Source organism: Elephantulus edwardii, unplaced genomic scaffold, assembly GCF_000299155.1.
Source record: "Elephantulus edwardii isolate Elephantulus edwardi_28Jun2011 unplaced genomic scaffold, EleEdw1.0 scaffold00174, whole genome shotgun sequence".
Lineage (NCBI taxonomy): Eukaryota > Metazoa > Chordata > Mammalia > Macroscelidea > Macroscelididae > Elephantulus > Elephantulus edwardii.
Genome location: NW_006399924.1, coordinates 3,214,805 through 3,236,079, shown reverse-complemented (window position 1 = coordinate 3,236,079; position 21,275 = coordinate 3,214,805). Strand labels below are relative to the sequence as shown.

Below are 21,275 nucleotides of genomic sequence, written 5' to 3'. Positions count from 1 at the left end.
CCTGATGGATTGTAAGTTTCTGTGAGACCTTCCAGAGAACTAGAGAGCCCAAAAGACAGATGGGAGCAGGGAAACAGAATGGAGGTGGAATAATTAATATCAGAGATGATAGAGTGGTATGATAGTTTGGAAATATGGACCATTGTCAGTCTCTGTTTTATGGTAAATAGTTTTTTTCTAATGACTATACAAGAAATTTTTCATGTGCTGGAAAAGGTAGAGGGTCAGCAAAACAGAGAAAGACCCTGAACTGCATGGGTTGACGCAGTGACTACCTCAATGGGCCTGAGTGTGACAGATGATGAGGATTGCGCAGGATTCTGTGAGGCTTAGATCTGTTCATGGGCTTGCTATGAAGCATGGCTGACACCATGGCACTTAACAAACGACATGGGGAAAATACTGAATGATGCATAGACATCATCAAAAGAAAATAGAAGGAATACATAGAGTCAGTCTACCAAAAACAAATGAGTGATATTGAACTATCAAGAAGTAGGATGTGATCAAGAAACAGGAAGAAGTCTAAGCTATACTGAAGACACTGGTGAAAAGCAAGGTTTCAGGAATTGATGGAATATCAGTTGAGGTGTTTCAACAACACTGGAAATGCTTACTTCTCTAGGCTAAGACACTTGGAAGACACCTGGTCAGTGGGCTAGCAGAGATAATATTTGTAGTAGTAGACAGTAAACAGTCAAAAATTCAAACTGGATTTAGAAGTGTAGTGAGAAAGGGAGATCACTGCTTATGGATGTTGACTGAAAGCAGAGAAAACTACAATGTTTACCTGTGCTTTATTGACTATGCAAAGATATTTATTATGTGGATCAAAGCATAGATAGTATTATGAATAATGAAAATTCCATAACATTTTGTTTCATAGATCAAGAAGAAGTAATTTCTGCAGATCAAGGTGATACTGCCTGGTCTAAAATAGGGAAAAGTGTGTTATAGCTGAGATCTTTGATCCTATTTAGCCAATCTCTATGCTGAGTAAATAATCAAAAAAACCCCTGTGCTGTCTGAAGAATGGATCCTCAGAATTGGAAGAAGACACATTATTTACAATATGTGATATGCAGATGACACAATCTTGCTTGCTGAAAGTAAAGAGTACTTGAAGCATTTATTGATCCAAATATGGATTATTTAGAAACAAAAAATCTTCACAAGTAAGCTAATAAGCGACATTATAATGTTTTTTGTTGTTAGGTGCCATTAAGTAGGACCCTATGAGCACCAGATCTGAACCTTCTCCTATCTTGTGCCACCCTTATCATCTCGGATACACTCTAGCCCATTATTATAGTCACTGTGTCATCCATCTTGTTGAGAGTCTTCCTCTCTTTCGCTGATCCTCCACTTTTCCATAAAAGGTTAAAATCCTGAGGTTGCCAAGGATTTAGTGTTTCCTGTGTTCACAATCCACTATGCAAGATGTTTATGGGTGCCATAGAGCACACTACAAAGGAACGAAAGAGCTGAACCTTGGGGAGCTCTGGTGGCCTAGTGGCAAGAAGCTGCACTGCAATCCCAGAGGAACACGGTTCGAATCCACCAGATGCTCTGCCGGAGAAGGAGGCGCAATATCCTCCTGTACCAGTCAGATCTGATTTGATGGTACACGCACACAAAATAATAAAAAATAATAATAAAAAAAAAAAAGAAAGAGCTGAACCTTGCCCTATCCTGCACTATCTTTGTTATGCTTAAACCCATTGTTACAATCACTATGCTAATCCAACTTATTGGAGGTCAGCAGTGGACAAACCTGCCATGACAAGATTTCTTTAAGGTGTGAAGAAGCTAAAAGTGTGTGTGTGTGGGGGGTGGGGGTGGGGGAACAGGGAGAAAAACACAACAATGAATGAATGGGAATACAAAGTCTCTGTAAAACTTCATTAAAATTAATAATTATAATTTAAAAAGGATTAATAAAAAATAAGGCTTTAAAATGTCACTTTAAGAACTAAGGTACTAAGGTATCCCTTACCCAAACTTTAGTATTTGCAATAACCTCATGCACATGGAAGGTAGAAAATGCTAAGAAAGACTGGTATCTTTTATCATGGAAGGAACAAAAGTGTCTTAGAAGAAGTACAGCCAGGAGGCTCCTTAGTAAATCTAGCTAGTGAGTGAGACATGCTTTCTATCAGGAAGGACTAGTCTTTGAGAAATACATGATACTTAGTAACCAAGAAGTCTTCAAGAACCAGGAAGACCCTCCTCAAGGAGATGGATTGACCCAGTGGATACAACAGACTTAACACAGTAACACTGCGAATATCTCAGAACCTAGAGGAAGGGCACACTGAGTCTAAACTGAATCAAGGCAATACCTACTGCCTGAGTCAATTCTGACTAACAGCGGCCATACAGGACAGGGCAGAACTGTCCCATAGGGTTTCCAAGGCTGTAAATCTTTATGGGGAGCAGATAGTCCCATTTTTCTCAGGAAGAGAAGCTGTTGGGTTGGAATTACCTACCATTTAATGGTCGGCAGGGCAGAGCTGAACCAATCACTAGGCCACCAGAGCTCCCAATTACACTATCTAGTGAAATCTAAATAGTTTACATCACCCAGTCTTCTTAGAAACGTCTGGCACTTTTTACAGCACAAGATACAGCTATAGCCCTACAGAATCTCTTGGTACTGAGACAGCAACTGTGGCCTACTTTTCTGTTCATTTTCCCGGAATTGTGTGTTTTCCATTTTCCTGGAAGAGGTAAGGTAATTCTATCGGCATTCTCTGGCTTTGTTTTGAGTGGCTGGGTTCAGAGCAAGGCTATTCTTTATCTTCTCCTAAGGTAGGTTCCCACGGCGGCAATGGGAGAACTCCCAGGTATCACGTTGAGACTTAACAGATCTCAAACAAGGATGTCACACTGCTAAAAAATCTCGACAAGGCAAAGAAATATTAAAGTCTAAATTCCTCACCAGCAGGGGGACTTCCCAGATAGGCACTGCCTCCCTGCTGCTCAATCTCTGGGGGGGTGTCACACTAGATTGTGGTGATATCACACTGGCTGCGATGACAGTTTACAGCAGGACCTCCTGCCGCCACCATGCACCTTTAAATCATCGCAGAGCCAGGCGGGAGGGGGAGGCGGGAAAGCCGGCTCCCCACCTGGGTCCACGCTGGCTCCCCACAGAGGCCCACCCTCTCCCACAGCCATCAGAACTATGCGGGCGTCCTAGTCAACGAGCTCTTCTGCACTTCCGCCTCAGTAGGTGTCATGGCGCGGGCGGGTGAATGGCTCTGGCGAGGCGGGGCCGGCTGGAAGGGGGCGGCCGCTCGACGCTCGGCTCGTCAGGTCTGGCGACAACGGCGGCTGCGGAGCGAGGGGCCCGGAGGTGGCCCCGGACGACAGCGGGAGGCCGAGGCGGGAGCGCGCAGGGCTGTGGTGGCGGCGGCGGCGGGAAGGGGCCGGAGTGGCGGAGTGGGCGGGAGGCCGAGGAGGCTCCCCCCGCGGGACGAGCGCGGGGGCGGCTCCCGGGGGCCGGGGCCCGAGCTGGCTCGCGCTGGGGGTATGATGACCCGGCGGCGGGGCCCCGGATCTCGTCTCCTCCGCCGCCTTTTCACGGCAGCCCCAGCTCGCGGCTGAGAACCAGACACACCGGCGGTGAGTCCGGGCGGGCGATCGAAGGCCTCCGCCGGGAGCGAGCGCCGCGAGGCGTGGCGGCCCCTGGGCGAGCCCCCAGCCCTGGCCGGGCTCGGGGTCCTGAGGCCGGGCCGCTCCCGGCCGCGCGAGGGGATTGCGTTCCTAAGAAAGTGGGGTAGCTCGGGCTTGTTTTTGCGGGCAACTCCCCCAGTCTCCTGCCACTTCTCTCCTGGGCGTGTTGTTGTCCTTAAATGACAGGGGGCCTCCTTGCCGGCTCACCCGGCCGGTTTTTTTCCTGGGTCGTGGCAGGTTCCCCTTGTGTGCGTGTGCTGGTTAGCACCGTGCTTGGAGGTGGTTTGTGCTGTTTAGGACCAGGAAACGGTGCCTGGAGAGGCTGTTGGTGGGAGGGTGGGTGTGGAAGCTTTGCTCTCTGTTCTCCCCGCTAATGTTCTGGAATGGTTAAGTTTGTAGTTTGTAATGATAGTGGAGACGAGGAGGTGGGACTGACCCACCTAATGTGTATCTGTGTAACGCAGATGTACAGATCATCCTCAAAGGGAAACTTTTTGTTACCTTGTCGCCACTTTAAAAGCTTTCGTTTAAAAAAATTTAAAAAGTGAAGGTGCACCCAAACTCCTGGGTAGAAAGCCCACACTATTCACACAGGTCTGTAGGGGAGAGGCCCTTTTTTGTGCCTAGCAACCAAGACCTGGGGCTCGGTCTCTTGGATCGCTGCTCTAACGTCGCTCCTGCTGTGGTGGCAAACCCGAGAGCGATGGGCTGTGTTAATGCTGGGCGCGCTTTCTTTACTGTTTGGGTAGGGGAAGGGAGAGGGAACCCAACCCCGAGCGCCTGTGTTTTTCTCCACTTCAGCCACTGACTCAGTTATAGACTCATCTTGAGGCGGGTCCTCGATGCTCTTTCTTAACTCTTAGTGTCACTTTGGGAATTCTGAGCAATTGCATTCAAATACTCTTTTCAGCTACACTCTTCTGCCCCTTTCTGTAGCTTATTTGTTTCCAAGTAACTCTGAAGAAAACAGCCCTGTGGCTTCCTGCTCCTGATCAAGTGGGGTTAAATTAAATGGGTGATGCCCTCTGTAAAACCTACAATTTTACTCTTGTTTGTGTAAAGCTATTTTTGATTCCTAGTTTTTACTTTTTTTTATAGATTATAGAGAATGCAAACCATTTTTTTTTCGTGGAAAACTAACACTTTTAGTAAACCATTTTAAGATCTACTGGCAAGTCATTTTAGTGAATAGTTCAGAAGGAGATTTTGAGTCGTTACGTAAAATTATCTCAGGATTCTTGGTGGTAGAATAATAAACAGTGTCATTGACTTTAAGATACTGTTCCTGGTTTGAAGGAGATTTGGCTAAAAGTACTTGTTGCTGGAACTAGAGACAGCCAAGCTAGTAAAAAAATATCTATCCAAACGCTAAAATGTGAATGAGATCTTTTAAATATGCTTGATCCTCTTAGCAGGTAGGACTTTCATGAATATATACTTTACCCTATCTCTGTAAACCCAGCTTATGGATTTTAGAACAAATTGATTGTTAACTAGAGGTTTAAAACCAAGCCAGAACGCCTTCCTAAAAGAAAAGAAAAAAGTATAATCTCAAAGTTCACAATTCTCAGGAAAGTAGAATTCTTTCGTTCTGTGGTATTGTTTTTAAAAAATAAGTACAGCTCAGCAATCAGTGGTGTGTTGGAAGAATCAGTAGGACAAACCTGCCTGGTAAGTTTCTAATACCTAGAATTTGTGCAGTTTGTTGCTAGAGTTACATTGTAACTAGGCCTTTTGTAATTTAAAGAGATTTTGCAAGCATGAGGGTTTTTTGGTTTGTTTTTTAACTTAAAAAACAAGGGGTACTCTCAGTATAGATACCAAAACATTTTAAGTCTTTATATATCAACCTTAGTGACATTAAATTAAATGTATTAATTGAATTGTTGAGCCATCATTATTAACTGTTCCTAAAATTTTCTGTTACCCAGGAAATTTTTGATCTGTCCTTTTGTTTTCATTTTTGTGACCATGTAAGGAAAACTATATATTTTCAGAGATTTTTTAAAAATTGCTGTTGTTTGTTGCTCTTTAGTGTCTTTCTTAGAGTTCATACAATTATGGACACAAATCATTATTATTTTTCCCTTCAAGTACCACTCCAATAATCACTAATTTGGTTATGAATTCTTTTTTGGATTCCTAATCTCCCTTTTTGTTGTTGAAATCCCACTCCTGAGTACCAGTGCATTTTTATACTACATAATTTGGCACTTAAAAAAATACACCTCAAAATCAAAACAAAGAAGCATACTACATCCTGTTTTTGTATTCCCACCCCCCCCACTATATTTTTGTAATGTGTCTTATCACTTAAACAGCATTAAGATAGGAAGAGAAGACTTGGCATTGTGTGTGGGTTTTTTGTTTTGTTTTGTTTTGTTTTTTCTTTTTAAGGGCATCTAAAGGAGCTCTTGTTGGTATAGTGGGTAAGGCCGTGTGCGGCCCATTTAAAAGCATTCTGTTCGGACCCATCAGCTGCTCTTGGGGGATAAAGATGCACAGCCTCCTCTGTGGAATTTATAACATCTAATAAATCAGGGGGTCAGTGATGACTTGATTCAGACTTGATGGCACATACCAGCAACAAAGGCATCTGATGCAGGGCTTTCTCAGAGTGCTTAATGAGGAAGAATGAGAAGGTCTGAATTCTTTTCCAGTATTACTGTTGTTAGGTGCCATCTCCAGCTTACAGCAACTCCAATTCATCATGATCCAGTGAACAACAGATTGAAACCCTGCTGTTCATGAAAGCTCTTTAGACCTCACAGGACAGAGTAGAACTCCATTAGGTTTTTAATGTAAATCTTCACAGAAGCAAAATGCCATCTTTCTACCACAAAGCTGCTGGTGGGTTTAAACTACTAACCTTCTGGTTAATAATAGTCATCCAGAGTACCTCAGCTGCTACTTGTGTTCCTTGAGAACTGACCCATAGCAGGCCCTCCCAAGTTTTCAGAGGCAGTAAATCACAGGGGAGGAGATTGCCTCTCTTTCTCCTGGGGATTCAAACTGCATAGCTTTGTGTTGGCAGAGCAATTTCATACCACAACTTATTAGCTCTTTGTAAAACTTGACCTTTTTGAGAGTTTTCTCTCTCATCTTGAAATTGGGTGCTTTTAGTAAGAATTTTTTAAAGTCTCTTTTAGCTGTGAAAGCCCCTGTACTTTTTCTGCTCTAATCATGTAAATCTCCTTTCTCTAAATTATTTCTTTTTTTCATATCCCCTGACATACTTAAAAAAGTCATCTCATTATTCCACAGGCCATTGTTATTTAAGTCCTGTCTTATTCAGGGCTTTACTAATTGATCTAAACAGGGCTTTCTCAGTGTTGTTTATATTTCATATTGATCTGTGTTTTGTCAAATTAGACCTTATAGCTAGAAACTCCTAGAGGTATAGTTTCATTTGTCAGTTTGTACCTGTACAATTCAGGGACTTGGATTACAACCTTCTTGTGCAAACATTGGTAACATCCTTTTCTGAATTAACAAAGACTCAACTGCCTCCTAAATCAAAAAACATATTGCAATGGGAAAGTCTGCTGTTAGGGAGCTCACCAGGGTACTGAAGAGCAATGGTGTCACTCTGGATACTAAGGTGCATCTGATACAGGCTATGGCCTTTGCAATCACTTGTTATGCATCAGAGAGTTGGACAATGACTAGGGAGGATAGAAGGAGAATTGATGCCTTTGATCAGTGGTGCTGGAGAAGAGTATTGAATATACCATGGACTGCCAAGAAAACAAACAGATTCACCCTGGAGAGGGTTAAATCAGGCTGCTCCTTGGAGGCAAGGATTCTGGGGCTTCATCTGACATACTTTGGGCATGTGGTAAGGAGGGACAGGTCCTTGGAGAGAGACATCATGCTTGGGAGTGTGGAGGGACCGCGCAGGAGGGGAAGACCCTCGATGAGATGGATTGATTCAGTGACTGGTGTAATCGGGATGGGTGTGTCAGAGGCAGTGCCATTGGCACAGGATAGAGCAGGGTTTAGGGCTGTTGTACTTAGGGTCGCTATGAGTCACAAGCAACTAACAACAACAACAACAACAACAACAACAACTGCCTCCTAAGGTTTCTACCTAATCTTTGGTGCTGCTCATCAATAGATTTATCTATTGTTGTTGTTGTTATGTGCCTTCCGGTTGACTCTACCCATAGTGACCCTATTCGGCAGCTCTGAACCCCACACTATCACACTGACTTTAATACACCTACCCCTTACCTCAGTTAATCATATCAATCCATCTCATCTGGGGTCTTCCTCTCCTGCACTTTCCTTCCACCCATCTGAGCATGATGTCCTCCAAGGACCAATTCCTCCTGGCCACATGCCCATGGTATGTGAGACGGAGCTTCAGAGTCCTAGCCTCTAAGGAAAAATTTGGTTTCACCCTTTTCAAGATGTAGTTTCCTTGATGGTCCGTAGACTCAAAGACATTGCTCTTTCTTTCATCCTTATTCCTTGTCCAGCTCTCTGATGCCTAGCAAGTAATTGAGAAGACCATGGCCTGAATCAAACACACCTTAGTCTATAGGCGGGCATTGTTGCTTCTTAGTACTCTGGAGAGGTCTCTGACAGTAGATTTTCCCAGTGTAGTTCTTGGACTTCCTGACTTCTGGTGCCAAGAGTGTTGATTGTGGAGCCAAACAAGCTGTAATCATTAACAACCTCACTATACTGTCTATCATGGTGCTACCATTTGCCTCATTGGTGAGAATCTTTGTCTTCTTAATGATGAGCTTTAAGACATATTGAACACTATAGTCCGTGACCCACTCTAGTAAGTACTTCAGGTCCTCCTTAGTGTCTGCAAGCAAGGTTGTGTCACCCACATCATGTAGGTAGATTGTTGATGGGTCTTCTTCCCATCCTGATGCCACATTCCTCCTCATAGAGCCCAGCCTCTCGAATGATCTTTTCTGTATATAGTTTGAAAATGTATGGAGACAGGATGCATCCCTGATACACTTTTTTCCCTGATTTTGAACCATTCAGCACTCCTTGCTGTCTTCTGAGGACAGCTTCCTGGTCTAAGTTTCACGTGACTATAATCAAGTGTTGTGGGATTCCCATTCTCTTGAAGATTAGCCACCCACAGTTTGTTTTGATCCCCACAGTCAAATGCTTTTGCATGGCTAATGAAACACAGATATACATTCCTCTTGTACGCTTTGCTTTCTGCCAAGATTTGTATGACATTGGTGATAAGGTCTCCAGTGCCACTACCTCTAAATAGATCTATCTAGATATAAAGGGCATCTATCTCTTGTGCTCAAGAGACAGACATTCTTTACTAGTCAAAGCTAAGCTGTTAATTGGTTTTAAGACTTGATGGGGTATTTCTGGTTTAAGATTCAGAGATACAGTTTTTTCCTAAGCTTTATAGACCTTGTAGACTGTCCTGTGTGCATGCTTATTACCTTTTAAACAAACAGAAAACACTTCTGTTGCTATACATTTGTCATTCCAAGTAAATCTGAAAGTTACTGAAATTTAAGAAAATAAAATGTCTTACTTAGAGGGAAAATACCTCTTACCTAGTTTACTACGAGAATATTAGAAAATTGTCATAAAAGGTTGGAAATGATATAGAACTGTGTAGTTACTGCACCAGCAGGTAGCATCTATTCTGCACCCTCATGTTTGCATACTAGTTGGGGAAGTGACTTGTTTCACTTGGTTCTATTTGAAGGAAGTGCCACAGGAAAGGGGTGGGGAACTGTGATTCAAACAGTATCTTTACGGTTTTAAGTTTATTTTTTTTCGTCTATATCGTTATTACTATACTTAGACTATACATGTACATGTAGTTATTATATGCTGTTATGTTGAAATCAACTCATAGTTGACTTGAGAGGCCATAAATTGCATATGAGATTGCCCATCTTTCTCCCTCAGAGCAACTGGATCCAAACCACCTGCATTTAGGTTGGCGTGAACTCCTTAATTACCAGGCTACCAGCGCTCCCCATTTATAGATTTTTTATTTACTTATTTTTTAATTTGTTGCTTTTGTTAGGTGCAGTTGACTATAAATCATGAGCTGATCTGAACCTTGTCCTTTCCTTTGCCATCCTAAAGATCTTTGAGCCCATTGTTGTAGTCACTGTGTCATTCCCTCTCCTTGAAGTCCTTCCTCTTTTTTCTCTCTCACTCTGCCTTTCCCAGCATGATGTTTTTTTACAAGGACTGGCCCTCCCTGACAACATACACAAAGTATGTGAGATGAACCTTGGTTGCACTTCCTCCAAGACAGACTTTTTCTTTTTTCTTCTTTTGTAGTGTCTATTCAGTACTCTTCTCTGACACCACAACTTACAGACACCAGTTCCCTGATACATGTATTTATATATGCATGTAACTGGGGTGATGGTGGTAGGTGTGTTGGAATCAGGGAAGCTGGCTCAGGATAGGGCAGGGTTCAGAGCTATTGTCCATAGGGTCTCTATAAGTCACAGGAGATTTAATGGCACGTAACAACTATGACAACAACAACATTGTTAAATAGAAACCTTATGAACAATAGACCCGAACCTGGCCCTGTCCTGCTCTCTTGTTATCTTCTTCATGTTCAAACCTCTTGTGGTAGTTACTATCTTAATCCATCTTTTTAAACATCTTCCTTTCTTTCTCTGACCGTCCTCCATCCTCCTTTCCTGGCATGATTATTTATGTAGTTATATGCTGTTTTTTTCCTCTGTAAACATGAGACTAATTTGCTTCATCATGAGAGTATTTAATTTAGACAGAACTACTTTTCTGAGTGCCTCTCACATTTATGTAGAGAAAGGCAATGCGGTCTCTTTTTATTCATTCCAACAAACATTTGACACATACTATAAATTGCTCAGGAGGAGATTGTCCATCCTTTTCCTGAGGAGCAGCTGGTGTGCAGCGTTGGTGGTATAGTGGTGAGCATAGCTGCCTTCTAAGCAGTTATCTTGGATTTGATTTCTGGCCAGTACAGTAAGCTGAGATCTGGTATAGGGTAGTCCTAAGAAGGTTTTCCTGAGGATATTTGCCAGCATTAATAATCTGATAGGGAACTCTGGAAACCTAGTGGTAAGAGGCTGTGCTGTAATCCCAAAGGCTTGTGATTTGCATCCACTAGCTGCTCCATGGAATAAAGAAGGGCATTCTCCTTCCATGTGATTAAATGCTTCTAAAAACCCACAAGAGGGTCAGTAACCAGGTTGGTCTGACTTGATGACATAGAACAACAACAATAATATAATAGATTAATATTAATCTTATTAAATTAGTATAATAATCTAGTTAGATTAATAATCCACTTGAAGGAAAATACTTTCTCACATACTTAGTAAACGGTCTGGATTGAAGTGATTGTTTTGGTTTGGCAGATTCTATGTAGTCTGTCTTGTTCTTTTGTCCTTTGGGTGTTGTCTCCTTTTGTAGGTTGAATCTCCTTATGTTCATGCTGGTAGAAATGAAAAGAACACAAAAGGCCTACTACTCACACAGCTCTTTTCTACTGAAGAGGAGGATTGGTAAATAGTATAGCCATGTGCATGGCATGAAAGGGAGACTAAATGTTTATCCAAATATTTCTTGTGATAGTTACTGCCACACTGAAGAAGTGAATTTCAAAAACCAAAGACTAGAAGGATAAATAGGAATTAGGAAAAGAGAAAGCAATGAGAGGAAAATGTAGTTCAGAGGGGAAACAACACTGTGTGAAGGAACATAAACAGGATAAAGTAAGATCTACTTTAGGAAAGTTTGAAAATGATTAAGGATGACTTTAACACTAAGATATGTCTGACCCTGTTTTCAATTAGCTGATATATATTCTTGTGCTGACAAGCATCTCTTTAAAATGCTAAAGAGCAAAGATAGCAGTTTAAAGACTAAGGTGTACTGGACCCAAGCTGTAGTATTGTCCATTGCTTCATATGCATGTGAAAACCGGACAGTGAATAAGAAAGTTGGAAGAAGAATTGATACCTTTGAGCACTGGGGAAGACTATGGAAAATCATATGGACTGCTGAAAGAATTAAAAAAATTCTGCCTTGGTGGAGGCAAAGATGGTCATCTCATGTACTTTGGGCATATTGTGAGGAAGTACCAGTCCTTGGAAAAAGACATCATGACGGAGGGTCAAATAAAAGAGGAAAACCCTCACCAAGAATTGACACAGTGACTCTTAACTATGGACTTCAAAATGCCTGAGAGTGAGGGTGGTGCAGGAAGGGGCAAGATTCAGATCTGTTTATGGGTTGCTATAAATTGTAGTCTACTCACAGACACTTAACAATAACACCTTTAGGAAGTGGGGGAACTCTACTGCAAGAGAGCTCCTGGGGAAAGAATGGAGTGAAAGTGCAAAAGAATGGAGTGAAAGTGCAAAAGAACCAGGGTCCAGATTTTGTAAAATCTTTAGCCTAGGTTTTAAGCAAGAGACAGTAAAGCATTTTGAAATATTCTCTTGTAATATTGAGAATGGATGGGTAAGGAGGGGGGAAGTTTAGAAAAGGGATTTGAGAACATAATTTAAGGAAAACCAGTTAGACTGTTGAAGTAATCCAGGGGTGGAGAAAAATGGGTGGAGTAAAGAAATATTTAGGTGTTCTAGTAAAAGCATTGTCTTCCTTTTATTCCCACTGAAAAACATTTACATTTGTGTCTGTTAGCTGAGGAAAAGTGCCCAAACAAGAAATTAACATGTAATGCTTAGTGTTGTTGTTGTTGTTGTTGTTGTTGTTGTTATTATATGCCGTGAGTCACTTGTGACTCATAGCGACCCTGTCTACAACAGTCCTAAATCCTACTCTATCTTGTGCCAATTGCACTGCCTCTGACACACCCATCCCTATTACACCAGTCACTGAATCAGTCCACCTCATAAAGGCCACCAATTGTTAAAGTGTATCAGAGGCAAAGATCAAGTGAAAACAGCTGAACTTTATTGTTGGTGTATCTTGGAAAAGAAGTAAGCTACTAACAACAAAGGGCAAATTATTGTAGAAAGATTACCTTGTTTGTTATAGCCCACAATTCCATTCTGGGCAGTGCCTATAGTGTGCGACACTAAATGTTAAATGAGACCTTGCCAGGGGGTGGTAAAATTAGAGTTTTGGATGTCTTGGATTCTAGCAAGACTCAATACCATTTTTTTTTAGCAGTAAATAAAAGAACCAATACTTTTTGTCTATCAGTTTTAGTTTATGATTAACATAGTGAGCAAATTTGTCATTATATTTAGATAGCTAAATCCTTGCCAAATCCAGTCTGAAACAGACTTTATTCCCTGATGGAATTGATAGGTGTAACATTTTTGGAAAGTCAGAAATAGTTTTAATTTGTTGATAGTTGAACTCTCATGAATTTAAAATTGTTTGTAATTTACTTAACAGAATCGGATACGTAGTTAGCCTTCCACACATGTAAATTCTGTTCTATAGTTTTGTTTGGGAGAGCACCTTATTTGCCTTTTATGAGTGTTGACTACCTCTTTGTTGCTGTGTGTCCTGGTCGATCCAAAGACACATAACAACAGCTGTTATCATTTAGTACCTTTTTATAAGGTCTAGAAATTGTTTTTAAATTTCAGAGTAGTGTGTAAGTAAGAGTCTGTTGATTTTTCTATCCAGTTTGATTCCCTTTTCATAACTTGTGCTAGGATGAATCTCAGCCTCTTTCTAAGAGCCTTGGCAAGCTGAGATTGAGTAAGTGATGCAGATTCTTATAGGGGGAAGGCCACTGAAACTCTGGGTGTTTCTTCTCTCTTCTTGGGGTGGATTTTAGTTTGTCTTATGGAATAGGAATCATTTATTTATATCCTTAAATATTCTTAATAATTTACTAGAACTTGTGTTTATTGCAGTTTAGAATGGAATCATCAGTTTGTTATTTTGTTTTGTTAATTAGTAAAACATAATATTTTCTTTTTAAAAAATATTATTAATTTCAATGAAAATTTACAGAGATTTTTGGATTTCCATTCATTCTTTGTTGCAGTTTTCTCCCCTCGCAACCCCCTCCCCCCCAGTATACTACTCTCTTGGAAAAGTAAAAGAAAACTTATTTCATTGTTTTACAATCCCTCCCCCCAGGTCCACTCGACTATGCAGCCTTTGCTCTGGACTCCTGTCATGACAAAAATTACATATCCCTTTTAAATAGTTTTCTCCCTCATCTGTTTCAATGCAGTATACATTACTGAACCTATCTTTCTCAGTCTCCCCCCAACCCCGAGGTCAGTCCTGTTTTACAACAGTGGCACCATGCAGTATTTGTCCTTTTGTGATTGAGATACTTCACTCAGCATAATGTCCTTCAGGGTCACCCATTTTGAATAATATTGCATCAGTTCCATTGTATTCCATTTTGTGAATGTACCACAGCTTTTCTATCCATTTGTTTGTGGATGGGCACTTAAGTTGTTTCCAGCTCTTTACTATTGTGAACAAAGCTGCAATAAACATGGGTGTGCAAACCCAAAAGATTTTCAAAAAGTAAAAACAATAACAACAGCCTTTCTACGAAGACGGCGCCGAAAGCGAAGAAGGAAGCCCCTGCCCCTCTCAGAACTGAAGCCAAAGCAAAGGCATTGAAGGCCAAGAAGGCAGTCCTGAAGGGCGTCCACAGCCAAAAAAAAAAAGAAGATCCGCACGTCACCCACGTTCCAGCCTAAGACGCTAAGACTCCGAGGGCAGCCCAAATACCCCCGGAAGAGCACCCCCAGGAGAAACAAGCTTGACCACTATGCCATCATCAAATTTCCCCTGACCATTGAGTCAGCTATGAAGAAGATAGAAGATAACAAAACACTTGTGTTCATTGTGGATGTCAAGGCCAATAAGCACCAAATTAAACAAGCTGTAAAGAAGCTCTATGACATTGATATGGCTAAGGTCAACACTTTGATTAGGCCTGATGGAGAGAAGAAGGCCTATGTTTGACTTGCTCCTGATTATGATGCTTTGGATGTTGCCAACAAAATTGGGATCATCTAAACTGAGTCCAGCGGGCTAATTCTAACTGTAATAAATTTTTCTCACCAAAAAAAAACCCCCCAAAAAACGAAACAACAACAAACAAAACAAAACAAAAAAACCAACAACAACAACAGAGAGAGCTCAGTTGGCCTAGTGGACAGAAAGTGATGCTACCAAGCCAAGGGTGGGTTATTTTATTCTGAAACCCTCAGGCCTGGTTTTAATTGTTTTTGGTTAAATGTTCTTCTAGGTCGTATAGCACTGGTCTGCCATTTTGCTGTACAGAGGTTAACTCATGGTTGCTGTGATGCTGAACACTGTGACACTGATCTGTCCAATGTGATCATGGTTACCCATGGTGGACAGTGTTTGGTAGAGCTCCCTGATTAAAACAAGTTTGGAAGCAGGAGTGACAGCCACTTCCAAAATAGCTTGCTTCTGGAAACCCTAAAAATTTGGAGAAACGATTAAAATTATACAAGTGTTCAGGTCTTTTGTTTCATAGGGTCGCTATGAGTTGTCTATGACTCGATGACACTTAACAACAACAGTGTAATTATAGGTGTTCTTAAAAAGATATTTAAACTTCAGAAGTTCTTAATAGTATTACTTTATGTTCCTTTGCTTCCTTTCATTGTTTAGCAGTTTAGTACAATTAAATTTGTAAAAGAACTTTAAGGTTTTGTTTTATATTTGGTTTTTTTCAGTGATATCAGTTGATTGTGATTTATTTATAAAATAGTAATATTAGTGTTTGGCTTTTATTTTATACTAATTTATACACTAACTTTGGCTTTTAATTTATACCTTGACTCTTCAAGGTGCCTGTGAATTATGAAAATCCTTACTCCAAATATATCCAGACTGCATTTTAGAAATAGAAAGTTGAGGATTTATTCATTTATTCTTCTTTCCAGCTGTCACATTTAGGACAGATGGTTTTTAGTTGCATTCAGCCACAACAAAATGAATACAATTGCTTTTTGATGTTCTGTAACATCCTTTGTCACGCTTCCTTCCTTTCTAGTTGTGTGTGTTTATTCTTTTATTACTAGTAAAATGACAAAATTATACTAGGTGGACTGGAGTGGAAACTTCCATCGTGTTTTGGGAACCACACATATAAAGGGAGGGACATTTGAAAAAAAAAAAAGGAAAGTTCTGAAATTTAAGATGAGGATTTGTAAGTATGAACTGGATAGGCAGTAATCAATCATTTATCCAACAAATACTGAGTATCTGGGTGTTGCTGAGGAGCTCTGTGGTGAGAGGTTAACTGCTCTACTGCTAAACCCACTAGCCACTCCATGGCTATTGAGAAAGACCTGGCCATCTACTCCCTTAGAGATGGAAGCCTCAGAAACACTGTGGACAGTTCCTTGTCAGATGGAGTTGACAGTTGATCTCTTAAGACCTAACAATATCAGCAGCTCTAGCCAAAGCCTCTTTTCAGCCTCCAGTGATAAAAATAAAATGTAGCATTAAATGAATCATTACAGGTTATAGGGGAAGAACAAGGTGCCAGGGGTTGAATTGGTGGGGATGGTGATTTTGGTGTATATTCAGGGTGAAGGGAGGTTGTTAGGAACATTTCCTCAGCATTTGTTAATTTGTTTAGAGGGTTTGGAGACGACAAACCCTCAATTTCCAAGAATTGAAAGCAGAGCAGATGATTAGAATGGTAGAATCAAGTTAAGAAGGTGTTGGAAGACAATTGGCCGAATTTGGAGTTTTAAAGGCTAGTTGAGGGTTATGGACTTTATATCCAAAAAGTAATGAAAAGCCCTTTGGAAGGGAGATGGTTTATAGTGAGCTAGCATGTAAGCATCTATCGTACTTATTAAAATATTTTTTGAGTGGGTTCAGGACGTTAGATTGGATACTGTTGACAGTTTAAACACAAAGAGTGCCAGTATGGACAAAGAAAAATGGTTCGTTTGAAGTATAGGCAGTCCTCAGGCTGCAGACTGCTGATTTATGAACAACTCTTACTTGCCCTTTAATTTCATGTAAATTTGTCTTCAATTTGAAAAGATTGAACCAGTCCTGCTCCTCACAACAAATTCTTCCTCACAGCCATCTTTATTTGCTCAGTGTGCAGCTTTTACATAATTGAAAAGACTTTGATCCTTTTCTTGCTCTCAAATAAGGCCAAACAAAAACTGCATGAACTTGTTCTGACTTACCTACAAACATTTAAAGACGTACTTAGGAGTGGATTACATTTGTAACCCAAGGGCTGTTTGTGTATTTGGGAAGTAGAAGGGTAAGATATAGAAATTAGGTCTATAAGGGTGCATAATGAGTAAGGATAATAATGTGGTTCAGGCACTCAAAACTTTACATGTATTAAGCAATTTAGCAAAGCCAGAATGCTGCTTAGAAGGGAAGATAGTGATATTACATCTCATATACTGGGGTATGTTATTAGGAGAGACCAGTACTTAGAGGAGGACGTTTTGCTTGTTAAAGTAGAAAAGTGGTTATAACAGTGGGTACAAGCATAGCTGTGATTGAGAGAATGGTGAAAGATTGGGCAGTGTTGCATTCTTTTGTAAATAAAGTTAGAGCCAATTCCATGACATCTAATAACCACGACAATAAATTAATTTAATCCTCAGAACAATCCCATGAGATAGATGTTTTGCAATCACTCTTTGATAGATAAGGAATTTGATGGTGCCAATGGTGAAGTCTTAACCACTAATTTAAAGGGTGGCATTTTGAACCAGTTCATTGATAATTTGTAAACATCATAAATGAGGAAATTGAAGCTCATTTCCTTCCTGGTCCTTTGATTTAAGACACTGGTTTGTGTGGTGTGTGTCTTGAATATAGAAAATGGGGGAGATGAGGTGGAAAGGAGTAGAAAGGATCATAAATTCCATTTTGAGTTTATGTTGAAGCTGTTAGAGCACGTTGAAGTTGAGGGGTCATTATGTTGACATCTGAATGGCAATAGCAAGTGAGCATTTGGATGCACCAGTTTAAAGTTAAAGTAAAAGCTTTAGAAAAGTCTGGGTTTGAGATAGAGATCTGATAATCTTTTGCAGATGACATCCTGAGGAGTAGTTACTAAAGAGAAGTGTAGAGCAAAGGGAAAGGGATTAAGATAAAACCTTCAAAGATAGCTGTGAAATTACTTGTATGCTAGGTCAAATGTTTGGATTTAATTATCACCACTGGACCAATTGGCAGCATCAGGATGGATGGTGAAGAGATTGAGATTGTTAACAACTTTAGTCTGCTTGGCTCCACAGTCAACACTCTTGGCACCAGTAGCCAGGAAATAGAAAAACGTACTGTGATGGAAAAGTCGGCTGTTAGGGACCTCTTCAGGTTACTGAAGAACAGTGGTGTGACTCTGGAGACTAAGGTGCTTCTGATACAGGCTATGGTCTTTGCAATCACTTGTTATGCATCAGAGAGCTGGACAATGACTACCTAGGATAGAAGGAGAATTGATGTCTTTGAGCTATGGTGCTGGAGAAGAGTATTGAATGTACCATGAACTGCCAAGAAAACAAATAGATTCACCCTTGAGAGGGTTAAACCAGGCTGCTCCTTGGAGGCAAGGATTCTGGGGCTTCATCTGACATACTTTGGACATGTTGTAAGGACGGATAGGTCCTTGGAGAGGGACATCATGCTTGGGAGGGTGGAGGGACGGTGCAGGAGGGGAAGACCCTCTATGAGGTGGATTGATTCAGGGACTGGGGTAATCAGGATGGGAGTGTCAGAGGCAGAGTGATTGGCACAGGATAGAGTAGGATTTAGGGCTATTGTACAGTAGGGTCGCTATGAATTGCAAGTGACTCGACGGCTCATAACAACAATCCCTTTGAGTTTATTTGGTTTAATGTGCATGTGGGAAATCAGAGACAGAAGCTAGGCTGTTCTTCTATCCCTCTTTGGTTTTCTAAGATAACTTCTATCAGAGTTTTAGATGATACTCTTCAGGTAGGCTTCTCATTATTCTGGTTATTTTCTTCTGGATACTTTATCAGTGATCCTTTAAAATGTAGTGAGAACCAAACACTGTATAATCTGAGCACCATGGGAAGCCTTTACCTTCTCGACTGCGTTATGGACACTTTTTCTTATGGATTTAGTGTCCATTTATGAGAGGAGAGAGAACCTTATTTTTTTTATATTGTATTGTTCTTATCAGCAGAAGGTTGAGCTTTTCCCCTTATATTTGTTGCCTGCTAAGTCTTCTAATTCTTATCATTGGTGCTTTGTGCTATTTATGATTTGGACCCAAGTTTTCATTTCTCTTCAATGTCATATGCTAGACTTGCCTATTTGGATTTTTTTTTAACTTGTTATTTATTGATATTAGGTATAAACTGTGCTTCATCTGTTCTGTCAATATTACAAGCATTCCATCAATGTCCAAATTTAGATAATTGACTAAAAAGCGAGACCAGGGATGAAGACAGCTCTATAATGTGCTCTGGAGCTGGAGAGCATGGGTTCCATTGCTGCCAGTTTAACAGTTGTAATTGTGGACAAATAATTTTACCCTCTTGGTACTTTACATTCTTTGTCTATAAAATGGAAATCATGGTAGTTACAATTTTCTAAGTTTTGTGGTAAGAGTGAGAAGAGTAACCTAGGTGAAGTACTTTGACTACTGCTTGCCATATTGCAATCAGTCATCTACACTGTTATTGTTATGCTTTATTTCATGGACCTCCATAGATGTTCCTACTCTCTAATAATATATATCCAATTATTATTGTGTCTCAAGGAGTGATTAAAGATTGATAAATTAGACAAAAAACTTTAACATATTAGAACAGAAGAATGTTGTAGAAAATGTCTAAAGTAGAATTCAGACCAGATATATGTTTGTTTGTAGTCTTTGACATTTTCTTATCTATTGATTGAGGTGTTTTGTGAAGCCACAGGGTCTAATTCTTCCTGTTTCCCCATACAGGTATGGCATCACAGTTGCAGGTGTTTTCCCCCCCATCAGTGTCGTCGAGTGCCTTCTGTAGTGCGAAGAAACTGAAAATAGAGCCCTCTGGCTGGGATGTGTCAGGACAGAGCAACAACGACAAATACTATACCCACGGCAAAACTATCCCAGCCACACAAGGACAAGCCAGCTCCTCTCACCAGGTAGCAAATTTCAACATCCCTGCTTACGACCAGGGCCTCCTTCTACCAGCTCCGGCAGTGGAGCATATTGTTGTAACTGCCGCGGATAGCTCAGGCAGTGCTGCTACATCGACCTTCCAAAGTAGCCAGGCCCTGACTCACAGAAGCAACGTTTCTTTGCTTGAGCCATATCAAAAATGTGGACTGAAAAGAAAAAGTGAGGAGGTTGACAGCAACGGTAGCGTGCAGATCATAGAAGAACATCCCCCTCTCATGCTGCAAAACAGGACTGTGGTGGGTGCTGCTGCCACAACCACCACTGTGACCACAAAGAGTAGCAGTTCCAGTGGAGAAGGGGATTACCAATTGGTCCAGCATGAGATCCTTTGTTCTATGACCAACAGCTATGAAGTCTTGGAGTTCCTAGGTCGGGGGACATTTGGACAGGTGGCTAAGTGCTGGAAGCGGAGCACCAAGGAAATTGTGGCTATTAAGATCTTGAAAAATCATCCCTCCTATGCCAGACAAGGACAGATTGAAGTGAGCATCCTTTCCCGCCTGAGCAGTGAAAATGCTGATGAGTATAATTTTGTCCGTTCTTATGAGTGCTTTCAGCATAAGAATCACACCTGCCTTGTGTTTGAAATGCTGGAACAGAACCTCTATGATTTTCTAAAGCAGAACAAGTTTAGCCCACTGCCACTCAAGTACATCAGGCCAATCTTACAGCAGGTGGCCACAGCCTTGATGAAACTCAAGAGCCTTGGTCTGATTCACGCTGACCTTAAGCCTGAAAACATAATGCTGGTGGATCCAGTGCGCCAACCCTACCGAGTGAAGGTCATTGACTTTGGTTCTGCTAGCCATGTTTCCAAAGCTGTTTGCTCAACCTACTTACAGTCACGTTATTACCGGTAAGTAACAAATACTTACAAAAGTGTCTTAGAGAAATCTGTCTTTATAGTTAACATAGAACAACATATAGGATTACATATAATAATGGGTTTGTTTACTTATAGATTTCAAGATAGGAATAAAATACTGTTTTCTCTCTCTTCACTTGTGTGAAATCCTCCTTAATTATGTATGTAGCATACCCTTAATTACGAAGTTTTACTTGGTATTAGGAAAATGAACTCAAGCTGATAGTCAAGCTTATTCTGAAGGTTGTTGCTATTTGAATTATACCAGCTTGGTTTTTTTGTTTTCCTTCCTGTCAGGGAATTGAACCCTATACTAACATTAGTTCTTTCTTTAGTAATATTGCCCTGTTTCTCATTTTAAGTATATGAAGATATTTGTTTGAACTGAATCTAATTTTTAGATTGTATTATTTTTTTCCAGGATTCTTTTTGGGGAGGTAAAATGCCTTGTAGATAAATTCAGGTTTAACCCTTAACAGTATGTTATTCTTTGGCATTTTCTTTCTTGTAAAATAGCGAGTCCTAGATTACTTGATTAAGCCCTCTTTCTGTTTTTGGTTTTTTTCTTTCTCTTTCTGTTTTAACATTCTTCAAAAT

The 21,275-nt window shown here is 40.6% G+C and overlaps 1 protein-coding gene across 2 annotated transcripts in view; it reads left to right on the top strand.

The window, feature by feature from the left end:
* The first annotated feature begins 3,221 nt into the window (after positions 1-3,221).
* The window catches only part of HIPK1 (homeodomain interacting protein kinase 1), a 52,629-nt gene continuing 34,575 nt past the window's right edge, over positions 3,222-21,275 (top strand). The window contains exons 1-2 of one of the 2 annotated variants that reach the window (XM_006895698.1): positions 3,222-3,231; positions 19,592-20,669. In XM_006895698.1, coding sequence (XP_006895760.1) covers positions 19,594-20,669 — 1,076 coding nt within the window. In that variant the 5' untranslated portion in view covers positions 3,222-3,231; positions 19,592-19,593. Of the gene's footprint in view, positions 3,232-3,510; positions 3,628-19,591; positions 20,670-21,275 lie in introns of those variants that run through there. The other variant, XM_006895697.1, reaches the window with a different exon arrangement.